The 11,723-nt window shown below is 41.2% G+C and overlaps 1 protein-coding gene across 1 annotated transcript in view; it reads left to right on the forward strand.

Moving 5' to 3' along the window:
• The window catches only part of Znf318 (zinc finger protein 318), a 37,834-nt gene extending 27,112 nt beyond the window's left edge, over positions 1–10,722 (forward strand). The window contains exons 7-10 of the mRNA XM_004624123.2: positions 4,297–4,500; positions 4,955–5,054; positions 5,993–6,111; positions 6,385–10,722. Of these exons, the coding sequence (XP_004624180.1) occupies positions 4,297–4,500; positions 4,955–5,054; positions 5,993–6,111; positions 6,385–9,705 (3,744 nt within the window). The 3' untranslated portion in view covers positions 9,706–10,722. The remainder of the gene's footprint in view (positions 1–4,296; positions 4,501–4,954; positions 5,055–5,992; positions 6,112–6,384) is intronic.
• Positions 10,723–11,723: the final 1,001 nt, after the last annotated feature.

Raw genomic sequence — 11,723 nt, forward strand, 5'->3', positions numbered from 1 at the left:
TGGTTTCTGGAAAAAGCAGTACAAAACTATAAGCAATACAGTATTTCCATATCAGGAATCTTGTTATTAGTGACTATAGCTGACTTTAGGGAGGGGGAGACGAAAAGAGGAATGAAGGTGTGTTCTGTACATATATCAACTCCACACAAGGAACATAAACATTATTATGTACTCAAAACTCAAACCAAAAAAAAAGAAATGGTATGAATGATGGGATAAATGTGTTTGAAATAAACAGAAGTATTATAAGAGAACTAATGGCACTGGCACTGTGTCCTTTTTTTTTTTTTTTTGCATTTAGTACAGGGGATACAGGGTCTACAAGGTCTCACTATGTAGATCGGACTGGTAGTGATTCTCCTGTTTTCAGCCTCCCAAGTGCTGAGATTACAGGTGCACACCACCATGCCGAGCCTCCATCTCTGAAGCAGCACACCTCAGGGGTAGGGCCGGCACAGCAGGCCAGGGAAGGAACCCCAGCCGCTGCACTCTGCCGAAGCAGGTGCTTTAAGTCTGCTGAGCTATCAGGCCAGCCCTGTGTCCATTTTTTTGTAACTGGAATTGAGCTTAGGACCTTAGGCTTGCCAGGAAGGACTTATGTCACTGAGCTATCTCTCCAGCCCTTTTTTATTTATTTATTTTGGCCATAATTTTATTGATAAATAGCAATGAGACGGTCTCAAATCAAATCGGTAGGACAGCTTCAACAGTCAACACACCACACACACTCCTCCCAGTGGTCAATTGCTGTACAAGATGCAGACCTGACACCCTATTTACAAACACCATTAGAACAAATCATTCTATTCATTAAGAGAATGTAACCATATATCTATCCCAACCACCCTGAACACACAGATACAAAATGGATACTCATCTGCATACCTTTTCTTGTCAAGTTCCGCTATCCGAATATTATAGGTGTGCAATCTCAGCAAAATATTCCAAAAGAGTCCAGCAGCCCACAATAGCATTGGGTCTTCCGCTTAACTGGCAATGTCAGAAACTGCCGACCCGAGTCCCCCACAGCTCAACACAACAGCATGGCTCTACCTCTCATATCTCATCCCTATACTTTTCTACTGGATAGTTAAGACCAAGGCAAAGCAGGACCCATGCAACAAGAGCCACAGCCCCCAGGTCTGACAAGGTCAGCGAAATCCCCCCAGGATCCATCCTGAGATCCTGCACCTCAGATGGCAGAACCCCCGTCAGTGTCAGCCATGTGGTCGAGCCACGGCCATTGCTTGGCCAATGCGCTCTCCGTGAAAGCCTGAGAGAATGTCCCCTCCCCATGCGACTCTCCCCAGGCACACTCCACATCATCGACCACCTTTCTCTCTGGCCCCACAATCTTCCTGATCAGAAAACCTGGGACACCACCAAGCTATATGACGTCACAGCACAAGTTCCCATATGTCCTGAGTCCTAATTGACCTTAGAAGGCCAGGGCCAAAACGTTGACTTTCCTTGCAGCCCTCCTTTTTCTCTTAATTTTGGTCTGCAAACTTAGGTCGTTAACCATCCAGAAGACAAGTTTATTGTTATTATCAAACAACTTAGGCTGTTAAGCCCAACCCTACCATCCTTCTGCATATCAAACATCCTAGGCATAATATGGAATAGGTATTTGTCATCAAGCATTGATATGCTGAACCTTAAGTCCCCACAGACTACGACAAAAAACATTAAAAATTAGAGTATGTTTCAAAACAGGCACAAAGAACTACACACCTCTCATGTCTGCACACAAGTCCAAAAATCTCACCATATCCAACCTTGAAGGACAGTCCCACAATACTCCTCTTCCCGTCTCCCGCCTTCCCTCACCACCCACCTCTTCCCGAACATCCACCTACCCGAGAGACATCATAGCAGCAACTGGCATGTCATGACAAGCAGCCCACATTCAAAATACCAGAATGACAGGCACTCCAAGCATGAAACTATTACAAGTTACCATCTGCAGTGCACTTAGTTCACAGGTATCAGTATATATAGTTACTCAGGGTGAGAGTCTTTCCAATTAACTGCTAGATTAGAAAATCTTCTGACCAGCCCTTTTTTAAAAATGTGTTTGGTTCAGGGTCTCACTATGCAGCTTAGACTCGTGGTGATCCTCCTGTTTTCAGTCTCCCCAGCATGAGAATTACAGGTGCGCACTACTGTACCAGTCTCAGTGGCCTGCTCAGTGCACCTAGAAGCAGGGCTGTCCACTGAGCAATCTCACACGCCCCCTTGTTTCATTTTTTGAAACGGCATCTTTCTATGTAGTTCAGTCTTGCCTCCAACTTGTGGCAATCCTCTTGCCTCAGCCTCCCATGTGCTGGGATGACCAGGCCCAGCTCGTGTCGTAATTTTTAAAAATTTAAACATTTACAGTAGTTTTCAATTTTACCTTTTATATGGTGAGTTTCTACTTCTATACCAATACCAGTGATAATGTCTTAACATGGCCAAGTCTTTGTTTTCTAAAGCTACCATAGGGATAGGTTAAAATTTAGTTTTCATCTCAGCAGTAAGGAATGTTGGTTTTTCTTCTTTTGTTGCTTCTGTCTGTCTTCTTTCCTTCTTCCTTTTTTTTTTCTGGTGCCAGAAATTGAGCCATGGATGTGGTACATACTAAGTAGATGCCATACTACTGAGCTGTACCCCTAGAGCTTTGCTTTTTTAAAAAATACATAGTTGAGTTTGCTATTTTCTGTTTCTATTCAGTTCAGTGGGTTGGGGAAATAGCTCAGTGGAAAAAGTGCTTGCCTGGCATGTGCAAGGTCCTGAGTTTGATCCCTGGTACCGCAAAAAAAAAAAAAAGAAAAAAAGAGCAATTCAGAACACTGGTGCAAAGGCTTCAGTACCATCTGTGGGACCATGTCTGACTTCTTCATCCACATACACAGCGTATGCATATATAGAGCTTGGCATGGTGGTACATTCCTGTAATCCAGCACTTAGTAGGCTGGGGCAAAAAGTTCACCATGAATTTGAAGTCAGCCTGTGGTACATAGTGAGTTCAAGCCAAGCCTCAACTATATAACAAGAGTCTAAGAAGGTTATAAAGTGGTTAGAGAACGTCTTTTGGATAAAATAACTTTTTACAGTCTATACCTTTTTACATACCTTTTTGCGTATGTGTTTTGTTACTTTTCTTGGTATACCATGAATAAGTTTCCTTGTCAATGAACACACTAGTATATTTTTTCAGTACAAGGGATTGAACCCAGTGCTTCATACATGTTGGGCGTGTGCTCAACCATTGAACTACATCACCAGTCCTTTAGTATTAACATTTTATTTGGAGCTGGGAATCAAACTCAGAATCTTGCCAGGCAGGTGCCATGCCACTGAGCTATATCCCACCCCAATATTAAATTTTAATGACTTCTTTTGTGATTTTTCTTCACCATATGAATGGCAAAATTTATCTGACCAATCAATAACATATTCCTTTTCTTGACATAATTTCCTTAGGCTAAATGTGAAGGAATAGAATTTCTGAGTCAGAAGTGTCTACAAGTTTTGATGTCTGTAATATGCATTCTTCGATTGCCTTCCAGAAGATGATGCCAGTTAATATTCCCACCAACAGTGGAGAAACTTTCTGATTACCTTCTGTTAAGAAAAGATTATCTATTTCTTCCCTTTTTCAGTTTATTATCTTCACCTACTAGTCAGTATTCTAGGTATTCAGTTTGCTTTTCTTTTGTTCTGTAACTCCCCATGGATACTTATCTTCTACAAAATTGTCTTTTTTCTGCACTTTACATGCTGACAATAATCAGCACCACATTCTGGTTTTCCATATCAGAATGCATGTGATACTTGAGTTCACTATGAGCAATTTTCTTCGTTTACTCTTGTCAGTTACCTTTGCATTTTGATTTTTCTTCTCTCTTTAGTTGCTATTATAATTTTAAAATTTAATCATTGTATTTGATTGCATAGATAACATATTCAACATCTATCAGAGGTTATGCGGTGAAAAGATCCCTACCTACTCTGTTCCTTATTTCTTCTCTCCAGAGGCAATATGGTTTGACAGTCTTGAGTGGTATTCTAGAAATATTTAGGATAATAAAAAAGCAATTATACTACTGTTATGATTTATTCTCCATGATATGAAAAAATTATGGGGTCTAATTAGTTCTTTTTGAAGCATGAAGCCTTGGTTCTCCCCACCTTATATGACTTTTTAGGCATTGGAAATATGGTCCTATAACCTATATTTATGGCCATTTTTTGTGATAGAAATGTGGATTGTCTTGAATTCCTTTATAAGTGAAGGTTTTTCTCCTCTAGGAACCAAAGATAAACCATGATAAGTCCCGTATTAAGAGTCCTAAGCCTGCTGAAAGCCCCCAGCCACCTGTTAAGCAGTGTGATCAGCCCATTGCTGGTTATGAGTATTATGATGCTGGCAACCATTGGTGCAAAGGCTGCAGTAGCATCTATGGGACCATGTTTGACTTCTTCACCCACATGCACAATGAAAAGCACACACAGGTAGGCATCTCACCCTTTGTTATTTCCACTGTCACTTTCATTACCTTTGAAGATATGTATTCCTGTCTGCATTACAAAGCTGGAAAATGAAAACTTCTCAATCTGAAGACCAAGAGATACTAACAAAAGAAACATCATCCCTAGGACTCAGTCCAGGGGACCTGCCTAAAATTAAACATCATGATAAGTGTAAGTGAGGCCTCTGCCTCTTTTGATTCTTTATGTGCCTAATTTTTTTGGTTTCAGTTTACCTATTTTTAGTACTTACTCTAACATGTGTTTGCCTTTCCACAGGTGATTTCCATTTAAACAGTTGGCAGAGGGAGTGGGTGGGGGATAGGTAGGGACTTCTGCTTCCCTGGTCTTATACATGGGGGGAGAAAAGAGAGAAAAGAAAAGTGGATCATTGCATTTTTAGTACTGTTATTTGAGCGCCTCTGCCTCTTACAAATAGACACTGGATCCCTACCACAGACCTTGGGCTTCAAAGACCCAGAGTGAAGCCAAGGAAGATGCTGTAAAGCGTACTGACAAGATAACTATTCCTGCAAAAGGTATGTTTCCTCCTTACCTCCACTGTGGTTTCTATATATTCATTAGAGAAGGTGTGTCTCTAAACTAAGGTACTAGGAACCAGCATAGTATAGACTTAGCTATTCCTTTTAATAAAATTGTGGAAGAATGGCTTTGACATCTACAACAGTGTGGTAGATCCTAAAGATAGAAAAAGACAGTGATCTCTACCCATATGGCTAGAAATCTAATAGATATTCAATATTTAAGTACCACTTGAAATAGAACAACTGTCTTTATCATTAACTTATACCCCCAAATCTTATTTATTTGAAGTCCATGTATAAAGGACAGTAAAAGGTGTAGTAATTTAACTACCTTTTCAACGAAGAACTATAAAATATTTTGAGTTAAATGGTAAGCCAAAAGTTTGACTTAAACTTCTTAAGTTCTTTTTTTTTTTTTTTTTCTTTTTGCGGAACCAGAGATTGAACTCAGACCTTTTGCTTGCCAGGCAAGCGCTTATTCCACTGAACCATCTCCCTGGCCCAATTTCTTAAGTTCTTATCTTCACAAGTAATCAATGATGGGTACCACATGCTTTATTTAGCTGTATGGAAGATAGATTCCTGAGTATTTAATACTAATATGAGAGATCCTCGTATAAATGTAGGGGGCTGTTTTTGCTGTTTTAAACTTCTCAGGATGCTTTAATCTGCTCTTCAATTAGCTAGTATTCACAAGAGGTAGAAGGAATAGAGGTTGAGAGTTCAAGGCTTAGATTGGGAGGACTGTGTCCTTGGATTCATCTAAAATGCTGCTTCTGACTTCAGATTGGGTAAGGTCCTTGATACTACAACCATTGTTCTACAAAAAGTTGGTGTCATTTCCTTTGGTTGGTGTCAACCTGAACATTTATGGAAAAGTTTATTTTCTTTATATAATATAAGTTTATTTCATTAACTTATATTTCTTCCAGGCTCTGAGTTTCTGATTCCTACCACTGGATTTTACTGCCAACTCTGTGAAGAATTTTTGGGGGATCCAATTTCTGGAGAGCAACATGTGAAGGGTCACCAACACAATGAGAAATACAAGGTTGGTTTTTATAATACCCTGTGGAGTTATCACCTTTTGACTTTGTAAAATTTCAGCGTCAGAAGTAATCCCTGGCACTTCAGATACCACATAACAACTAAGATTCTTCTCAATCCTAATGAGAAATGTAGAGCTAACAGAAGAGCTAATAGAAGGAAAGATTACTCAGACTGTTCTAGGAATTTCTGATAAGTGAATTCTAATAATGGCAGTGGTCAAGATTTTTTTACACTATTTTGACCAGTTGTTAACCTTTATCTTTTCTCTTCCCAGAAATATGTGGATGAAAATCCATTGTATGAGACAAGGCGGAATCTGGAGCGGCGGAATCTGGAGCGGCGGAATCTGGACCGCCAGCCTAACCCATTTGCTGTGGTCTTAGAGAAGGAACGGCGACGGCAAAATGAGCTAAAGCGCAAACTTAGGGAGAAACAAAAAGAGGAGAAAGAAAAAAAGGCGAAGGTTGTGAAAGAAACAAAGGAGAGTGACAAGATCTGTATGGAATTAGAAGATCAAGTCCCTGAGTGTTGGAACTCCCCTGAAAAAGCTGAAAATAAAAGGAATCTGAACATCAAACTCCAATTAAAAGAAGAGGTGAAGAAAGAATCACCATTATCATCATCTTTTGGGAAATTCAGTTGGAAGAAGTCAGAAAAAGAAGAGGAAAAGAGTTCAGAGGTGACCTCAAGTATCCTTAAAGAAGAGATTGTGGAAAGTAGTAAGGACAAAGAAGATGGCAAAGCTGAACCTGGAAAGTCGAAACCCATCAAAATCAAGCTGTCTGGGAAAACTGTTGTTGCACATACCAGCCCATGGATGCCTGTTGTGACAACTTCAACGCAGACTAAAATCCGACCCAACTTGCCTATTCCATCCACAGTGCTCCGCAAGTCAGGTTCAGCTACTGTGAGCAAGCCTGCTCCTCTTAACACCTTTCTGTCCATCAAGTCCTCTGGAACCACTGCTAAACCTCTGCCAGTTGTTAAAGAGTCTTCAGCTGATCTCCTCTTGCCTCCAGACATCATCTCCAAAGCTTTTGGAGGAGAAGAGGTGATTCTAAAAGGGTCTCCAGAGGAAAAAGTGCTGGCTGAGAAGAATGATCCATCCCATGTACCTGAGCAAATGTTGCCACCACCACCACCACCACCACCTCCTCCCCCACCTCCTCCCCCACCACCACCTCCACCACCCCCAGTTGTATCTCATCCCACTGCTCCAGCTCCTGCTCAAACAAATGTGGTCTTGACTCCAGGAAAATCAAACTCAGCTGTTTCTCAGACTCTCAGTTCTGGCTTCCTGGGTCCTAACATCTTGAACCCAGTATTGCCTGTAGCCTTCAAGGCTTCAGCACAGCCAGCTGCCATTCCTTCTGATGAGACAGCTCCTGGGGTGAGTGAGAGTGACTGGGACCAGACCCTGTTTTCTATGTTAGTGCGTCCTCCTCCACCCCTCTCAAGTGTGTTCAGTGAACAGGCCAAAAAGGTAGAGAAGCGAAATTCATGCTTAGCCACAGCTAATGCTAAGGATTTGTATGATATATTCTATAGCAGTGGTGGAAAGGGGGCCTCTGAGACTAAGTTGAGTAGTGGTCCATTGGCTAATGGGGAAAATAGCCACCTTTCTAAAACTGAAAATTCATATACCTCTTCCACTTTTCCCCTGACTAGCAGTGCATCTCAGAAGGAGATGCCTCAAGACAGAGGCTTGGTTCCTGCTCCTATAGTTAGGAACCATGAAAATCCCATTGTAGAAACTCTGATGTCTATAGGAAAACAGTCTGTTGTAAAAGAAATAGACTCAAAAAGCAGAGACAGTAGCTATAGCTTCTTACAGCCTCTGACAAGGTTGTGCCAAAACAGGCCTTATAAAACTACTTCTCTAAAGACAGGTACTTCAACCATGTGGACTAATAGCTCTTTTCAGAGTGATGCTGATAGGGATCTAGCTTCAAAGAAGCAAACTGAACTTGACTTGGAAGAGCCAGGACCACCTGGTGTAGACCTGAATTCTCAGTCATCAGGTACACACTGTCATACCAAGGAATCTCAGAAAATGGTAGTTCACCTCATAGATTCTGGTGACCAAGAAAAGGAAAGCCAAGAACTCCATAGCTGTAAGGATTATGGAAAAAGTGAAATAGAGACAAACATTGAATTAAAAGGAAGGGTAGTTAAAGAGGGAGCAAGTACTAGCTGTGGACCCCATAGCACAGAAGACTCTAACTTGAACCATGAGAACAGATACATGTGGGAGGGAGAAGTAAAACAACCAGAGTTGCTAATGATTGACAGAGAGGCTGAACAGTCTAAGAAATTAGTGACAGGATGTGAAACTCCAAGTCAGGTATGGGCTCTTTCTTCTACAGAAACAAAAATAGATTCATTTTCATCAGAAGGTAGGTTTTTACTTCAGAATCCACAAGATAAGCCAGGGAAGATTTCCACCCCAGAGTTGCTTCTTCAGTATCCATCAAGACCAGATACATATTTAACAGAAAATCCCCAGGAACAAGGAGTTTCAGGTGGTAGTGAAGAATGGTTAGAAAATTCAACTCTGGAATCAGCTTCCAGAACTTCTAAGTATGGAAGTCTCAAATTCCAAAGAGAAAGATCAAAAGATTTTCAAGGTAAAATGATCTATGAGTTGGCTGTTTGGGATGAGAACAAGAGCCTAGAGAAACCCAAAGTAGAAACTGTGAAGCTTCAAGATGTTCACCCAGAATTAACAACAACATTAGAAAGCAAGGCCTTAGCAGACCTTCAAGCTACACACTTAAAGGAGCTTGCAGCTCGGGGGAATCTGGCAGATACACGCATTGATTTCTGTGATACTCACTTAGACCCAGAACACAGACCCCTGACTACCCAATCTCGGAAAGCATCTGAAGAAAATTCTGTATCTCCTACAGGGTATAATCCCTCAACCTCTAGTGACTTTGAAGCAGTCTCATCTTTTTCTGGGTTTCCATTAGATTCTCCCCAAACCCTGGTGCTTAATTTTGCAACAGAAGGTGAACATAATTCCTCTAACTCCACAAGTGGGAGGATTACTTCTCCCAACATTTTGAAAACTGGACTTCCTATAGAAAATGTTGACCGTGGCTTGGGCAGCCTAGAGAGAACACATCAGGCCCTTGACCTGTTGTCAGGGGGAAGGCTGCATGAAGAAGCAGAAGAAATGTCCCAGTTACAGAAGCAAGAGTCACTCGGGTTGGAATCAGAAACAATTAGCCCTGTAGGCCTTGGACCATCTCATTGCCTTCCAGATCTTGTTGACTTTGTCTCACGGACATCTGGCATTCTGAAAGAGAAAATGAGTTCTCCATTCTGTGATCCAGATGACCCTCCTAAGTGTAGCTCCTTGGAGATGGGACCACTACAGCTAGAAATCCCAAATGTCTCCATTACAGAGATAGCAGTTCTTCAAGAAGATGAAGATAATGACAACCCTTTGAATTTGGTCAAAACTCCAGCTTCAGGGTCCCCTTCGGGGAAGCAGGTGGTCGGAGGCAGTATCATCCCTCAGGAAATGACTGATGAGGAAGCTGCAGTCAGTCCCTTCCAGGACCACACAGAATCCAGTGTTCATGACTAAACACCCAGGGCTCCTTGTGGATGAACCAAATTGGCTTCTAGAAATTGGATGCCCAGGTGACCCAAGATTGTCAGCAATCTCATCTAGAACCTACACCATGAGATGTAGTCAACTTCTTACAGTAAATATTTATGAAAGCTAAAAAATGTACCTCCTTTCCTCCCCCCCCCCTTAAAATATCAGGCAAATCAATCATATATATATCTGTAAAAAAAAATTCTGTTAATGTTTTTTATCTTTTGGCCAAATTATTTTCTCCTACTTTGTCATTAAAGTCAAATGTCTTATCTGTTCACAAGTGTGCTCTGATTGTATTTTGGCTTTGATGTTGCCATTTGTAGAGTATGAGGGAGTGGGGAAAACCAGAGAACTGACTTTTCCAATTACTGTGTTGTCTTCCTACTAAAATTCCTGGGCAACTGATGGATGTCTGGGAGAGACACCAGAAAGCTACTGACAAAGGAAGAATTGTTCATCTCTTAGGCTTCTGTTTGGATGGGCCTGCTTAACATTGTTTGAAATGCAGCGTGAGTAGCCCCTTTGTTTATTGTTTATTTCCTTCCCTATTGGCATGTCACCTCCCATATTTCCCTTCTTACTCTTGCTGTTGCTTGAGATGGTCCTGATGGCCCACAAACCTATTTGGAAATGGCCTCAGTAAACATGGAAAGAAAATCTGGCAGACTTACAGAAGACAGCAAATCGGTAAGGCTCATTCATTGCATGGCCCGATACCAGAAGCAGATATGTTTTTGGGAAATTGCTTTCATTCTTTAAATTACATTTGCTCATTGTACTGTGCTCCAATAATACTTTGTGTTAAATTGTTTAGCAACCATTTGTGTTCTGAAGAGGCAGAAGACCTAAAACTTGTCTTGAGATTGAACTCATTCTGTTCCACAAATCTGTATGTATCCCCCTTCCTCTACTTCTCCCTTTCCCAAATTATTTTCACCAGTGTGATGTTTTTGGTTGTACATTTGTTAAAAATATTAAAGAGTTTATAAGTTGGCTTGAACACGTTTAACTTTATTTTTTAATGTGTTAATTTCATGGAATAAATGCATTAATCTCATGTTTCTTTCTGGATTGTTTGGAAACCACACACATTTGAACTTCAAAGGAAGACAAAAACAGTGAACCTGTACTGACCTGTTTGTTCTCACCTCCAGCCATTTTTTTCTTCAGTTGTCGGCACTACTACTCCCTTGGAACCAGAATGTTAAATTAGATAATCTATGCCCCTGTGCTGCCACATAGGTGGTAAGAGACCTCAGTGGTCTGGTATTGGTGTCTTCTTACTGTGGAGACACCAATACCTCATAAACCCTTGTTTTAGCTCAGGCTTTTCCAGGAACGGAGTTTCCTTAGGACAGTCAGGTTCTTGCTGAGGTGCTCAGGTTCTTGCTGAGGTGCTCTTTGGTGAGGTGACTTTTTTTTTTTTTTCTCAGGACTGGGGATTGAACTCAGGCCCTTGAGTTTGCCAGGGAAGCACTTATTCTACTGAGCCATCTCCCCAGCCCCTGAGGTGCTCTTTGGAATCAAGGAGTCAGCCCTCTGTTTTCTAATTTCTGTCCCAGTTTCCTTCTGCAATCCTTGTGAGCAATTTGTAACCTGGCTCAAATAGGCTTCTGAGTCCTTTTCCCTCACCTAGTCCTCAAAGGTAATATTACTAGTCTTACTCTCAGAATTCTTTTTTCCTAGAATCCTTAGGTTGAATTCTAGGAGGCTTAATGACATTACTCATTAAGTAATGTCAATGTGGAAGCCATTCTGGCCCCTCTTCATATGGTGGAAAGGAAACAGATTTGAGAGACCTAGTCATTGAAAATGCCTCCACAACTTGCTGTGACTTTGTAACTTTTTTTTTCCCAACTTCTGACTCTTAAGACAACCTCGTGCAGGTTCAATTATTATTATTATTATTTAAACCAGAAATCAGACTTTACCTTGCATTTGCCAGGTAGGCCCTTGTGCCACAGAGCTATATCCCTGGCCCCATTTGCTGTGATTTTTTT

Source organism: Octodon degus, unplaced genomic scaffold, assembly GCF_000260255.1.
Source record: "Octodon degus isolate 3935 unplaced genomic scaffold, OctDeg1.0 scaffold00005, whole genome shotgun sequence".
In the NCBI taxonomy this organism is placed as follows: domain Eukaryota; kingdom Metazoa; phylum Chordata; class Mammalia; order Rodentia; family Octodontidae; genus Octodon; species Octodon degus.